The sequence below is a fragment of the Catharus ustulatus genome, chromosome 1 (genome assembly GCF_009819885.2).
Source record: "Catharus ustulatus isolate bCatUst1 chromosome 1, bCatUst1.pri.v2, whole genome shotgun sequence".
Lineage (NCBI taxonomy): Eukaryota > Metazoa > Chordata > Aves > Passeriformes > Turdidae > Catharus > Catharus ustulatus.
In genome coordinates this window covers 78,285,550-78,301,668 of record NC_046221.1, presented here as the reverse complement: position 1 = coordinate 78,301,668, position 16,119 = coordinate 78,285,550, and the positions used below count along the sequence as shown (strand labels likewise).

The 16,119-nt window shown below is 35.6% G+C and overlaps 1 protein-coding gene across 3 annotated transcripts in view; it reads right to left on the bottom strand.

Annotated features, from left to right (window-relative positions):
- The window catches only part of LOC116995757 (cadherin-10), a 103,036-nt gene that overhangs the window by 51,565 nt on the left and 35,352 nt on the right, over positions 1 to 16,119 (bottom strand). For all 3 annotated transcript variants that reach the window (XM_033058713.2, XM_033058705.2, XM_033058722.2), the window contains exon 2: positions 11,322 to 11,699. In XM_033058713.2, coding sequence (XP_032914604.1) covers positions 11,322 to 11,552 — 231 coding nt within the window. In that variant the 5' untranslated portion in view covers positions 11,553 to 11,699. The remainder of the gene's footprint in view (positions 1 to 11,321; positions 11,700 to 16,119) is intronic.

Genomic DNA, 16,119 nt, shown 5'->3' with positions numbered 1-16,119 from the left:
AAATCTGTTTATTTGTGGCTTTTTAGTATACCAAGCCTCCTAACTATTCACTAATAATTTTCTAAGCTCTGAAGTGTGTTCACATGTGTAAGGTACCTTTGTACCTGCCTTCAAGCATTTGGATGGTCTGTGAATTCAATCTTTGAAACAAAACCAAGACAACTTCTGTTCTCAGGCTTGAAGAGATGAGGAACTCATCTAGGGTTACATATTTAAAATTGCTAAAGACCAATGCATTATAATATTAAAGGAATTTATTTTCCCTCAGTGACCTTTTAATGCTCTGAAGTAAATAAATATTGAAAAAACTCAGGAAACAGAAATAATTGTTGAGAAAGTACTAACACTGATGAGTTGGACAATGATGTTTGTTTACTCCTGGAAGCAAATTGTATTCTGTCTTCAGAGACTTCAGACACTGCCTCGAAACAAAAGGTATTAGAGACTTTGGAAGAACTTACCATTACAGTCTTTTTGTTTCAGTTTATTTTAATTATCTTCAAAGACAAAACCAGTCTTATAAATATGAGGCAAACCTTTCAGCAGGAAGACATTTTAAAAGGGTAAACATCAACTTTTGACTTCTTAGAACTCTTTCCCTCATGGGTATTTTGTTGCAAGTCACCAATTTTTCCACAGTATTACTCCCACACATTCCTTGCTATCTGTGTGTACAGGAGATGTAAAAGGTCATCTGCATCTGATTTAATAAAAAAAAAAAAAATCAAGGAAAGGGAAAAAAAAAAACCCCTAAGGAGAACCAGCCTTTGAATTACTGCTGCAACTATTGGCTATTTACACATTTATAATTTCAAATAAGGTATAGGTCAAACATTTATAAAGCTCTCTTTTATATTATGCCTTTTAATTCCTTGAGTGAATGAATGTACTGTGATGAAGCAGACTCTACTTTTCTTGAGTTGTGGCTTTGAATATAAATCATTTCAGTTTTATCAGTTCTTTCCCTTTTGGACTATCTTTTTGTGACAAGCAGATAGAATTTTAAAACCAAAAGATAAATTGAACTGAAAGGAACTAGAGAGTTCAGATTAAACTATTTCCCAGTTTCTTATACTATTTTGAAGTATGATGTTGTTTTAAGTACAATGCATAATCAGATACAAACTCGAAATGAAAAACACCCAAGAGAGCAATAGCTATTCTTCATAAATGCAACAAAATGTATTCTGTTGGTGATTTTGCACCTGCTGGAAGTATGCCCTTATTTTAGACTATCTTCCTTCTAAATATTCCTGGCAACTGATAGATCTTACTTCATTTTGTGCTTACAGAGATGAGAATTATCTATTTTAGAAATTGTTTTCAAAATGGCAGACTACTGCTACTGGGATTGCTAGGAAAAAAATAATTAAAATCTACCATTTAAACATAGTTTCCTCAGATACTGAAAAAAGCAGAGGCAGGAAACCTATTTCCGTGACTAGCAGAACAGTATTGACCCCTCAGTCTCATTTACCGCTTCTCATCAAATTGATAAATGGCTTGGACTCAAGTATGTGCAAAAGAAAAATGGATAAGTCAAACAGTATTATTCACTCTTCCACCAAAACAATAGATAGTTTCCATTAAATTATTTAGGTAAAGCTAGTCTGCCAGAATTCAAGAAGCACTGGACAGTGCTCTCAGGGATATAGTGTGATTCTTGGGGTTTTTCTGTGCAGGGACAGGAGTTGAACTCAATCCTTGAAGGTCCTTTCCAGCTCAGGAGATTCTGTGGTTTTATGATTCATACATTCTGTGATTCATAAAGTTTTTCATTCACCATGCTATCTCAAAGCACTCAATACCATTAGACGTGTAGCTTCCATTTACTTGACAGAAAAGGAAGAAACAATATTCAGCTACTTGTCCGTACTCATGTTTGCATTAGTTTATGAGTAGACTTGCAAAGTATTTGCATAAGGGTAAAGCACTTGAAAGCAATTAGATGGATGGACTTGGAAATACATGAAGTGAAACCCCTGCACTGCTTTGAAAGTAGTATTTATGAAGTATTCATAGCAGATTAAGTATGAATATAGCATGTAATTCTACAATGCTGAGAACTACTGAGACATGGACAAGGAAATAATAAAAAACCTGTTTTAATATATGTGAGCTAAGCATGTTATCATATGTAGACCAGGTGCCTGGATAGTGGAAGTGCTGGGGGCTCGGTTGGGTGTGGAGTGGCCGGGGCTGTGCCAGGTCAGTATGGGGACAGTACTGGGGTGGTACTGGGGCACTACCAGATCAGTACTGGGGCAGTACCGCAGCTGTACAGGGGCAGTACTGGGGCAGTATCAGGTCAGTACCAGGTCAGTACCAGTGCTGTACCAGATCAGTACAAGGGCAGTACAAGTGCTGCTGGGCCCAGCCCCAGGCGGTGCCTGCAGCTGCAGGGGAAAGCCTGGGCAAGGGAGGGCAAAATGCTGCCCCTGATATATGACAGTAAATAGGAAATACTTTTTAGCGTTTTACCTCAGAAGTTCAACATACCAGTTTAGTATGCAAAAGCTGTGCTCGAAACAGAAAGCTTTAAAATGCCTGCAAAGGGTCATTGTGATCAGGAAGAACAATTAAGTGCATTTAATTTTCAAGTGACTCATATCTTTGTTCAGCAGAACCTAAAATTTCTATTAGTATCTCCTCTGCTTTGCTCTTCCTACATTCAGTTTTAGTTTGTTTTCCTTGGGGGGAAAAAATTTAAACCGCCTCATTTGTGTAAAGATCTATTGCAGATTCTAATTAAAGACCATTAAAAGTGTTCAGCTTGATACTTATGGTCCTACAGAGGCCAGGGTGATATAAATACATATTATAAAATTAGTATTTGTTTGTAAGCTGAGTAAATATAATTTTAGAGATGATATCTCACTTCTTTGACTGTAACTCCTTCAGTTACCATGATCTTTAAAACTGTGCAAAATATGCCTAAAACCACCTACGAAAGTGAAAAAAGTTCCTCTACTATGCTTAGTGTTTAACTTAGTGATATTGTATATAGGCACATTTACGTGTGTCTACCTGAGCTATAGATATGTCTACCTAAGCAATTTAGTGTCTTACTGTTCTTTTTCTATGTATTTTGCATTGCTTCTCTTTTTGGAATTGAAAGGAGTTAAAGAGTACAGTTTCCTGTCGGGAACACAGAAGGACTTTGCCATGAGACAAGCACAGAATGGACCAACAGGAAGGCGTGAACTCCAGAGCCAGAGATCTGGCCTCACAGAGATCTGGTTAGCTCATCCTTGTTAATGCATCTAGGCAAAAATTCTCCCTATGGCAAACTGCTGTAAGGAAACAACAGCTTGTACACATATCACTGGTCAAACAAAGACCACCACAAGTTATGGGACAGATGGCATCTGTGGCCACCAGAGAACACCTAGGCCCACCCAAACATCCTTTCATGGATACCCAGACCTTGGACTGTAATAAAGGCCCCCACAGCAGGAACTTGGGATAAGATAAAGGTTGTACGGTTTTCCAGGTGTTACCTCAGATGCAGGAGGAAGTTAAACTGAAAGAGAACACATCACTGACATTGAACACAAAGAATACAGAATTATGGATTACAAGGAAAGTCAAAGCAGTAGTTGCCTTGAATCAGCTCTGATTGGGTAAGAGGTAATTATGGCAGGGGGAGATCATGACCCACCAACTCAAAAAACTCACTGACTCAAAAGATAGGAAAGACTGAGCATGTGGACTAAATATCATTAGAAGCGAGGGAATCACTTAAGCAACAGAAAAAGAGAACTGTGCTGCCAATGAGCATTAATTCATTTACTTGTTAACATGTAAAGATATTGAAAAATATTTAACAACCTTGGGACCCCATCACCAAGAAGCCATGGGGGAAGAAGGACCAAGAGGATGCCACTGAATCCATGGATGATGACTATTTTCTTCTTGATTTATCTCTCTTTCTCTCTCTCTCTCTCCCTCTCCCCTTCCTTCTTCTATTTTATTACATCTTTCTACCTTACATTATATAGTTAAATAAGATCCATACTGTTAACTTAGGCATATGGTCTATTTGCACCTTAATTTGACTAGAGGTATCTCTCAATAATTGGATTGTAACAGGAGCCTTGGAAGCTCAGAGCATGGTTTACATCTTGGGATCATGGTTCACTTTATTTACCAATGAATCATTTACCACAAGTGTGACACAATGTCCTCTGGCAATTATCTGTATATGGATATGTGATGTGAGCCTGAAACTGGCACAAGCTTCATTGCCTATGAAGATTTGATGCAGCTACAACATGAACCCACAGAACTTTTCTCATGGTACCAGTTGGTAAAAAAGACATTTCTGTTTGATTAGAACTAGATTAACACTGTTAGCCAGAAACTCTTTTCCCTATTGGTTACCCATACCAGTACTGGCATGCTCTGAGGTCTTTCCCTTGTGTCCCAGTCATATAGTATAAAAATATAGGATATACTGCCTTTCAGTTCTGTCAAACCAAACCTTCTCTGCTGTAATAGAGATTAAATGACATCAGTGTTAGTAAGGCTATTGTTTCAGCTTTTTAGTCCTTTTCATTCTAATTTTGGTGTATTTGCCTATATCCTTCCTTCCTTCCTTCCTTCCTTCCTTCCTTCCTTCCTTCCTTCCTTCCTTCCTTCCTTCCTTCCTTCCTTCCTTCCTTCCTTCCTTCCTTCCTTCCTTCCTTCCTTCCTTCCTTCCTTCCTTCCTTCCTTCCTTCCTTCCTTCCTTCCTTCCTTCCTTCCTTCCTTCCTTCCTTCCTTCCTTCCTTCCTTCCTTCCTTCCTTCCTTCCTTCCTTCCTTCCTTCCTTCCTTCCTTCCCTCCCTCCCTCCCTCCCTCCCTCCAATTCTTCTGCCCCACACAAGTTTTTTGACACATGGCTCTTGTGATGCTAGCTGTGCCTACTGACTTCACCATTTTAGAGAAAAAGCACACTCCAATTAATCTGGCTGTTAGATTTTAAGGACAAATTTGATGCAGAGAGCCATTCAACATATTCAGCATTTCTCACTGAGAGAACAAATACTGACACTGGACTCCCCCAAAAGGGCAAAATTGCTTTGTAATATCCACCTTCAGCCCTGTTGGATTTGGGCTGCACACATGAAACAAAGTCTAAAATGACAATAATCCATTCCAGTACTATTTCACTCTGAAACACTGGAGTTTCATTGCAGCTCTCTGTGCTTTCTCACGCTTTCCAAAATATTACGAGTCTCAAGAGGCAACTGGGAGTGTTCACTTAGGTCTTTCACTTAAAGTGTGGGGCACATTTGAGCAAAAATATAATCAGATAATTTGGACACCGGGAATCATCCCCTTAAGCAGTTGGGTTAAATATGTCCTCAGTATGCCTTACTCAAGTGACTTAACCTCTCTTTCTTTCTGAGAAGACAACACTTTAAAGAAGCTAATACACACAGACATCTGTCCAAGGCTGTGAAACCACAATCTTTGAACAAATATATCTGGCTTCAAATTCAGGCAAACAACTGTGGCCCTTTTGGTCATCACTAAAAGACTTACAGACACTACAAAGCCATTGTATTCTTCAACAACTGTCAATTCCATTCTGTGTCATCCAGCAAATCTCAGTGTCTTGTAAGGATACATTCAGAAGAGTAGCTAACAAATAATTCATTATTTATGAGAATAAAACCTTAGTGTTCAGCCTGGTTAGCTCTTTGCCACCAGTACCTTCTGCTGTTGTTTCCCGAAGCAAGAAATCAGAGCCTCCAGCATACACTGAAATTTCTAAAGGAATAGTCCTTTTGTCAACAGAAAATATCAACCCTTAACAATTTAGACTAAGTGATGAATCTAAGCAGTTGTAGTAATAAACTTCTACTAAGCTGAGTCCCAACAGACTTTGAGAATGAATCTTTCTCAGCACTCACTGAAAATCGATCAGCCTCCAGGACAAACCTATAGGAAGCTTTTCATGTCTCTGATATTACGGGAAAACAATATTTTACTCTGACACTGTTCATCTGCTCTTAAATATCTAGGAAGCCACATATGTACCTCCAAAAGCAATCCTTCATATGCTTGAAATGAATTGGTGCCTTAAATAACCCTCTTCTCTGTCTGTGTTTTAAGTCTTGCTGAGAAGGAAATAAATTTCCAAATGCTGTTGTATCTCAAATGTCAATTCCATCACAGTATAGTATTTTCAATAAGATAAGATTTTTGAAGATAAACAGCTGTGAATAACTTGGGGTTTGCTTCAGGTAGAGTTAGCCCAAAAACACCTCACATGGAAACTGTTAAAGGACTAGCTGCCCTCATTCACCTTGACAGATCACTATTCATTTATTCAGTTTGCAGAATATCTTCCATCCCTTTCCATTCTTTTTTATTGATCTCTGTCATAAGAATCTGCTCTAGCTGAAAATTCAACCTCTACAGAATTTCAGTGCCACAGAGCTGATTACCGTCACCTGAAAGGAAAGGTATTTTTTATCTCTCAGATCTTCACATCAAATATTAAGCCTCACATTAGCAATTGCAATTCAAAACCCTACTCTTTAGTCTTTCATAGTAGCAAAGGTCTTTACAAAAGAAAGAACTATGGAAGAAACCCTCTTCAGAAAACAAAATGCAGAGATTTTTTTAAAGGGTTTGGTACGTCTTCATCTTACCACTACAATAGCATCCCTTCATTGGGGCCTCTTATTGTATGTGTCACACCTGATGATGAATCCTTTGAAATTGAAACATGATATTTTGTACTACGCTCTCCAAAACCAGTACTTTTGGTAGTTGATTCATCAGAAAGAAAAATACAAGCAATATCTGAGGCTTCACTGTCTTACATCTTAATGACTGCTACATGGTACATCATCCACAGTGTCAATAGACAGTTACTAAAACTGCAACTGCTGTTCTTGAAAATGTGTCATGCATGGACAGATTGCTAAGTCTTTTCCTCAGAATCATCTCTGTGTTGGGACTCTTGAAGTGAAAGGAACAAAGTGAGGTTGGCATGTGTTGCTCTTTACACCATCAAAGATAATGACTACACTTACAAGCATGTGATAGTGAATACTGCCAGGATAATCCTTCCTGGTAACAGTTCTAATATGACACACACAAATGTTATATACATTTATGTGCAAATATATGATAAATTATCCCTTGAGATATTAAAATACACTGTAGTGTTACTAAGAACTTCAGTCTCTCAAAGGGCTGAAATATTTGTGTCAGTTGATCCTTTATGCAATATAACAGCTGAAATGGAAATTGTTAGAAAAAGTCAATATCTATCTCAGAAAGCTAAGTTGGGCAAATACCTGCAAAACTAAACAATCGACAGGATCTGTTGAGACAATAAGAGGGGAGTTGAATTTTAATGTGAATAAAGATTTTATTTGTAAATTTATTTTTGAATGACTACACTAAGATATTGTTGGTTCACAGTAGTGCTTCCTTTAGGTGACAACTACTAGAAAATAAAGCTTAGATTTAAAAGATTTTTTTTTCTTGGATATACTGAAAGTAAATTGAAGTTTTTCAGAACAGGTTTGAAAATGTATAATGTTTTATAATTTCAGCACTTGATTTGAAAAATAATAAATGGACCTTGAAATTGTAAGAAAATTAATAAAAATTATAAATCAACTTTCCATAATGTTAATAGAGTTTTCTGACATGAGGTTTACATTTATTTTAGAACATTCCTGCATTGTTTAGTTGAAACTGGGAGGACCACTTTTACTCAGATTTTCTTTTAGTAGAGTTTTACCTTTTGTAGAGGTACATCAAACACAAATTGTACTATATATATATATGCATATATAGGTTTGGTTTTTCACATGGCTCTTGTTTATTACTTCAACCTTTAGTAGAAATAAAGTTGGAATTAGTATTTGAGGTTCTGAATATACAAAAATCACTTACATAATTTTGATTTCTGTTCTAAGGATGCTGTATATTACATGAAGGAAAGCATGACCATCATCTCTCTTGTGCTAATAATGAATGCTGATCTAAAGAAACCTGGGAATATCCATAACCAGTCAGTATGTACTCTGCCACCATTTCACACAGAGAGTTGACTTAAAGAAGGAATGCTTCAGTTGTCATGGGATTATGTATCTCATTAATTCATTGAACCCCTTTTCCATCATATTATTCTAGTTGAACATTCTCAAGATGACATAAACAGTGAATAAATGAGTGCATAAACTGCATTGTGAATTGTAGACACTGCTTTCATGAGTATTGTGATATTCAGTTATTAAGTTTCCAGTTATTAGGTTTCTCTGGCAGATGTTTAGATGCACGTTAACAAACGAGAAAAATTATATCAGTTATGAGATCAGAAAGCAAAGGATTTAAAGCATAAACCCAGATGAATCAGCTTTGGAAGCTCTGTTGATTTTTCCACTGGCTTTGCACAAAAATTCTCTGTTAGTTCTTGGCCATGAATCATTGAGCTCTAACTTCTGCTCTTAACTCCCAAGATTTCCCAACACCACCTCCAAACACATTGCAGTAAAATTAACAGGAAAGTGGTATTTTATGTCATCCACCTATCGAAATAATTTTGTCTCTGGATAAAATCAGGTAAAAGGAAACATCCAGAAATGTTTTGAGTATAAAACTGAGATGGCCATTAGAAAGGCAAGTGCAAAAACAAGGGAAAGGACAGAGATACTATAAAATTTATGCAGAAAAAATTTAATCAGCAATTATTTATTTACCTAATAATTTCAGATGTTGGACTATCAGAATAAATAATTAATAAATGTAGCAATCAATTTTTTATTCCATATATAATTATATCTCTTTCTATTAGTTTCCTTTGTGTAAAACTCCCGCTGCACAAATGCCATCTATAATACTCTTCATTCTATGTGTTTTCCATCCTTTTCCCAAACCTGTCAGAAAATTACTACTGGGCAATTTTATATACTGTTTAATTTTAATTTTGCTTTCTCAAATTAACAACTCTCTTATTTTAAGCAGAGCAAACTAGATTAAAGGGCTGTCTTAACTGCTCATCAAATTTCTTCTCAGTGCTGTACTTTAAGCTGTCATTTTACTTATCTTTACTAATCACTTCACATTTGCAAACACTTATTTTCTCTCAGCCAAGGTAGTTCAATGTTTACCAACAGTTCTCTTTTTCCAATGCAGGTAAGTTAGTCTAAAAAATGTTAACCCTTTCCTCTCTAAAGAGTCTTCCTTCACTTATTTATGACTGGAAGAAAATTTTTAAGTTAACACCACTCCCACTTCATGATTTAAAATCATAAATATTAAAAAAAATAATACAATAGGAAAAAATAATCAGCATGTTTCTGAAGGTTCTTAAATAATATGAAGTTCTGGGCGGCCTGGAAAGCTATTTATTTCCTAGGACTGTTGTAAGCAATATACTTCCAATACAATAATATAGTGTTTTGATACAGTGACCCTTCTTATTTTGTGGGGAAGGCTGATTTTCATAAGCTATCAACCTGACTCAGACTGAGGAACTGGCTTACTTACTTCAGAACACTAGGACTCATGACTTCACACTTGAGAACTACAGGAAATAAATACAGGGACAATTTACATGACTAAACATGCTATGGAAATGGTTGTATTATTTAAATTATACTGCTAATATTACAGACTCATAGCTACAAATAAAAAACGGCTTATTAATTTCTAAGCTTGCACTCTTCAGTTTTTACTTAATGTTTAAATTCCTTAAGTTTTAATAAGCATTTCCTTTCACAAATCCTCCAGTGTCCTTAATTCTTTCAAGAAATGTTTTATAATATAATACTCCTATACACCAGTACATGCTGGGGCCCAGCTGGCTGGATAGCAGTTTTCCAGAGTGACATTGGGATCCTTCTGAGCAGCAAGCTGACCAGGAGCCAGAAACGTACCCTTTCAGCAAAGGTTACCAGCACCCTGGGCTCCACTTGGAAGGGGATCACCTAGTGATCAAGAGAGATGATCCTTCCTCTCTGCCTCGGTGAGATACTTCTGTATCAAGGTCCAGGCTCACCATGTGAAGAGAGGTACAGAACTACTGGAGGGAGTCCAGGAAATAGCCAGAAAGCTGAGTGAGGAATTAGGGCATTTTTCATACGAGGAGATGCTGAGAGAGCTGAGATTGTTCAGCCTGGAGAAGAGAAACCTCAGCATAGATCTTATTAATGTATATAAATACTTGCTGAGAAGAAGTGAGTGAGCCAGACCCAGTTTCTTTTCAGTGACTGAAACAACAGGCATAATGTGATACACAAGAAATTTCCTTTAAATATAGGAACAAATCTTTTACTGAGTGGTGATCAAACACTTGAACAGTTTGTCTAGTGAGACTGTGGAGTCTCTACCTTTAGTTATTTAAAATCTGACAGGACATAGTCCTGAGGAAGATCAAGATTACCCTGCTTTGAGCACGGGGTTTGGACTAGATGGTTTCCAAACTTGCCCTACAATCTTTGCTGCTCTGTGATTCCATGATTTTCAAAAAATCCGTATTTCACTGTGGTGTTTTTCAGGTTCAAAACCACACAAATACTGAAAATCTGCTTTATAGAAAATTTAATTTCTTTGTTTAGAAACAACCATTAGTGCTAAGTTGCAACCATTTCTGCTGACACAAAATTTCTTTTTCAGGAAAATTGCCATTTTGAATTAACATTTTGTGCCATTTGAATATTATTGTGGCATTATACATTATCTATTTTTCAATTAATTACATAGAAAACCTAAACATCAACAGAAAATGATTTAAAGGACACTTCCAGTGTCGTTTACGTCTACCTCTAGTAAGCTACACAGTCACATGTAGCATTCTGCTGCCTTCCATTGCAGTTCACTTCCTAATCATCTGATTTCTACCACATGGCTTCAAAACGAACCTTGCTCCCTGCAGTTAACTGAGTTTTCAGGGAGAGGTAAAGAGGAATAATAATTTTTCTTCAAAATAGGTTGAGTTCCTGAAACATGAGCATAGAAAAAGAATGCAATATCTTGTATGAAAGACGAAATATTCAGAGACAGAGTCAAAAAATTATTTTATAATGATTTATAGAATATTATGCTTTGATAATGAAGACATATTGAGTGGGTTGCTGGTAGGTATGTTTGCTGAAACAAAAAAAATCTGTCAAAAATATTTTCATTTGTTTCTTTTCAGTATGTATCAGTAGCTCTAACTAGTAACATTAAGTTAGTGATTCTAGTAGGAGAAACAGCGTATCTGTTTCTTGGAAATCTTCTTACACATTAGAATAAAACATAGAAAGTAAGACTGTGGAAAGATAAGAGCGCTTGAAAATTGTACAGAAAACCCTATAAGAAGCCTACCTTGCCCACATACTGATAATCAGATCCTGTATATTCCTCTAAAAGAAAAAACTGATTCCACATCCAGCCTCTCTTCTGGCGGTGAATTGCTTTCCCATCATTCCCTAAAGCACGTCCTCCAAAGCTTTTGGGTCTGAGATCAGGAGTCCTTCTGAAGAGCATTTCTGTATGGCAGGGATGTGGCAGCCACATCCAGAGCAGCAGAAGTAATAGGACTTGCTGTATTGTCATAGTTCTCCACTGCTGATGCTCTTTAAGCCAGTCAGCAGTGGAGCATAAAGTTTTGCTTTTCTTGGCTTGTTTTTTATGTATCTAGTTTCTGATGCAGCCAAGCAGTTTCCAGCAGCTCATATCTGAACTGTGTACAATAAGCAAATCCTGAAAGAAAACAGAGAAGAGACAATGTAAGTTGAAATGCATTCACTCCCTAATGTCCAACATCACTGCTACTGTACCATTCATATACAAAACATAAGGACATAGAAAGCAACCTGGTCAGAAATATAAACATTATCCATATGGGTAGAACACTGAATATATCATGTAGCTGCTGTAAGAATACTTCCTTAAAAAAAAGTAAGAATGCCATTAAAAAAAATTTCAATTTAGTAATTTCTAAGAGTGCTCTTTATTTAGACTGTAGGATTAATGTTGCTGAAACTTACACATTAAATACTGCTGCCTTTGCTTCAAATGTTTTCCACCCAATTTCATTTACAAGAATCCCAGTGTTTTATTAATCTTCGTATCAAGAGACACTAAACTCTAACAGAAAGTAGTTTTAGAAATTACAAATGGTAAAACACCAGTTCTCCAAGGTATTTTAAATGGTAAAAGGGAATATCATATGCATCAGAAGAACTACAACATGACAAGAAGCAAACTTTTAAACAGAAAAAGTTCTTGCAACATGGAGTGATGTAAGCTTAACCTTAAACTGTAGGAAACATTTTAAAAAATATGAAGGTCTGTTTTCCAAGTATCCTGAAATACTGAATTTAATCTTATTGTGGGAAATGATATTGCAGGGAGAAGGCAAGCCTCTCCCAGCACACCATCTTTTTATCTTCACTTTTTGCTTTGCTTCATTTTATTTCTTTCTTCATCTAACAGAGCCATGAGACATTATTTCAGCAAGAGAAATTTAGTCAAGTTCTCTTCACTTTACTTCTATGTCAGCATTTAAAGAATAGCAGTTTTTGTTAGTGAGACCATTTGGTAATTGTCTCCTCTAGTAAACTATAAAAACCTTTGATTTGTCATCTTAATAGAGTGTAGTTTCTGCAAACTTTAATCAGGATGGTTTTGCTATTCTTCCTAGTATATCCATAAAAAACATAGACGGTTGTTACATTTCCTTTAATATTCTTCCACATGTGGCAAAAAACGCAAGTAGTAATAAGTTTGGGTTGTTTTTTTCTGCTCTTTGCTGATTTTAATAGGTAAGTAATGTGCTTTTCTTTCAATAACTTTATACTATATTTCACTATCATCTTACATATTTTTATTTTTTCAAAGAAGAGCTATGCAAAATTTCAGAAATTCTTCCTGTACTTCAGTTTGATATTGTGTTACTGTAATTTGATATGTGTTACTCAAACTATTTCCAGTAAGCCTGTGTTGACTAAAAGAGCTTATAATAAAATGTCAAGATTTTTAAGTGGGCACACTTTGAAATGTAGTGACATAGTTTGAAAACTGTGTGCCTGTGTGCAGGCATGTCAATAACTGAACAGATTCTTTTCAGGAAGCCGTTATTGTCTTCAAGTTCTATTCACTAAGGAGAACATTTTCTCCTCTCTCCCAGCACTTGAGAGGGAGAGGAAACAACTACTCAAAGCCACTGCTATTAAGGATTTTGGCCCCAACTCTCTTCTCAGTAACTCACAGATACCCATTTCCATTGGTCTAAACATATACCAAATTATGTATTGCTTCATTTACCCTTTTTCCCTTTCTCCTAAAATTTTGATATTTACTTCATTTGTGAACTTTGATTAAACACAGAACAATCTGTTCTAGTATAAGCTACTAATGCTGAATATGCTATATGCTGAAATATGTCATCATGTACAAACTGGAGAAGTGGTCCATCACTGTGGAAATTATTTATTACAACTCATACTCGTGTTCTTTTGAGACAAATATATCCTAAGTGAGAAAAGAGGGCTAAGATTTATTCTAAGATAATTAGAAATGTTTCTTCTCAAATACCATAAGAAATTCTCGCTCTCTCAATTTCCCTAAAATTTGGAAAACTATTGGGTTTTTTTGAAAATTTTCTTCTCTCACTCTCTTTTTGTGTGGATGTGGGAGGAGGGGGGAGAGTTTCTTTTTTTCACTTTCTTGTTGCCATCAGTATATGTATTCCATTATCCACACATTATTATTTGATGTAGAAGTGTTGTTAAGTGCCTCTTGGGAAATAATGCTTCAATATTAGAGGTTGTTATTGAATTTCCTTCTTGTTAAATTAGGTCAGCAGAATGAAAGCTCAGATGAAATTTGTTAAACTCACAAAAGTAGCTAATGTACGTGGACTTGGCAAGCAGAGCTGCTTAATGGATGTACATACCAGCAAGGCCTTTTCCCTCCTTTGAGACTCCTGTTGGAGTTCAGTTTCCTGCTTCAAATGTGATGAGTTTGATAGTAATCTACTCTAAAGGAATAACATTTACCTATAAAAATGAGCTAGCAAAAAAGAAAAAAAAGTAGACCAAACTAATAAAAAGCATTGCATAAAGGAAAAGTTTGAAGAGAATTGGATGAAGGAAATCTTGTAATACATAACTAAGAAAGTAAACAGAAATCTGAATTCTGTATTAGATTGCATATCTGGATTCTGTGTGGAAGAAACATTTTTCATCTGTTTACTTTTTGGGTGTTTGGGGTTTTTTGGTGTTTTTGTTTGTTGGTTGTTTGATCCGTTTTTTTGTTTCTTTATAATTCCCTAGGAAACTAGTTGGAAAACTGTCAAACTTTTGGCAAAAAAAATTATCTTAGTGGGGGTTTGAGAACTCAGAAGAGTTTTGATAGCTTTATTGGCTTCAAATATTTATTTTAAAAATAATTTAAAGAGTTTAAAATAGCTTTACATAGTTTTAAATGAAACTATTGCACCAAGCTTTCTCATCAAATATCTCTCTACCTCTTCTTCCAGAAGATCACTTCTTGAATTTTTGTCACAATAGAAAAGAAACAAGGGAAAAAATAAAAGCTTTTTAAAAATGCATCACATATATTCAATTTCTGTGTAGTATCTTCCTTTGTAATGCCCATATTTCTGTGTAATATCTTCTAAATTACAATAAAATTACTAGAGAAGAACATTGTGCCCAACTGTACTCTTGTTTATATAGGTTTTTGATTTTGTAGTATTTTTTAATGAGTTTTCTTGGAAAATTTATAGCATGCAAGAGATGGATCAATCATTACTGAAACTGTTAAATGACCATTAGATTTCAGGTAACAGTTTTAAAACCATTAGGCAATACTTTTCACAGTTTGATCACTTCTATATCTCTCAAAACTTAAAAGAAAATGTTTTATTGCTGCTCAAAATGTATTAATGTGATTTTTAACTTCTAGCAACATTTGAAAAAATACCATATATTTATTCTTATTCATGCAATCCCTCTTTCCAATACTAAAAAACCCTTCATGCCATTTGAAACACACAAGATTGAACATGAACCTGATATAAGATGGGGCATGAATGTTTTTAACTGATGTTCGTGTCAAAGTTCCACTTACTGGTTCAGGAGACAGAAATTTTACACCAGAGATGTTATTTGTATATTAAATTATGTCCTCTTTTTGTCTGTTTTTCGGCATTCATGTATAGTTGCTTTTGAAATTTAGAAGAACCAAATTTAAAATACAAATTTCAATACTGATCAAAAGACTCTGTTATTTTAATTGTTTTTAATAAAGAAATTTTAGTAAATTTCTCTTATGAAGAGCAAATTTGAACAGCAAAAAATTCAGTTGAGATAGCTGCCATGTAAGAATTTTGTTCTGTATTTGACCTTGGTCAGACTTAAATTGTATTTTAATCGTGTGACATTTCAAAAAGCTTGTTTAAGGAAAGATATTTATGCAATGCCAGTCCTGTTTTCTTCATTTCTCTTTCAGCTGGGAGCCATTCACAGTTTTCATCTTGTTTTTTCAATCCTTTTTGCTATGTTTGTACAAAAGAAAGATATCTTTGGAACTGAAGACGCTTTCTGAAATATTAGATTAAACTGTATTGAAATCTCATGAGGAGAAAAAAAATATTACACTGGAAATAAGGAGGGCATATTTTGCTCTTGTTTTGTTCATGCTCTGCAGAGTTGATGCCACTCTAGTGCTATTCTTATATACAGCCACAGTGAGAAAATTTTCTGACTTTCTGCCTGACTTCCAAATTTCTGGACCCTTTCCAACCATTGGTATAAAGTTATCACCACATTTTGCAGACCTTCTATCATAGTTCCTACAGCCTTCAGCCTACAACCAAAATTCCTGTGGCCATCAGCCATGAGACATAATTCCCACCATTTTGGTTCTTCCTTGAATTAGGCAACTTGCTAAGGTGCCTCTGTTTCATTAGAACTCTGTTTCCTGGTTATGATATTAGAAATGAAATTCAAACCTCTGGCTAGGATTTAAAATAGTAGGGACTATTTAGCAAGCTAGTAAAAGTAGAAGTAGCAGGACAGCTAAATACAGGAAAAGCTGTGTTTTCACTGAGCCTCAGAAAAGCCTTCAGCTCAGATGGTTTAGTTTTGTTAATTTATTTGCCATCTCTATTGAA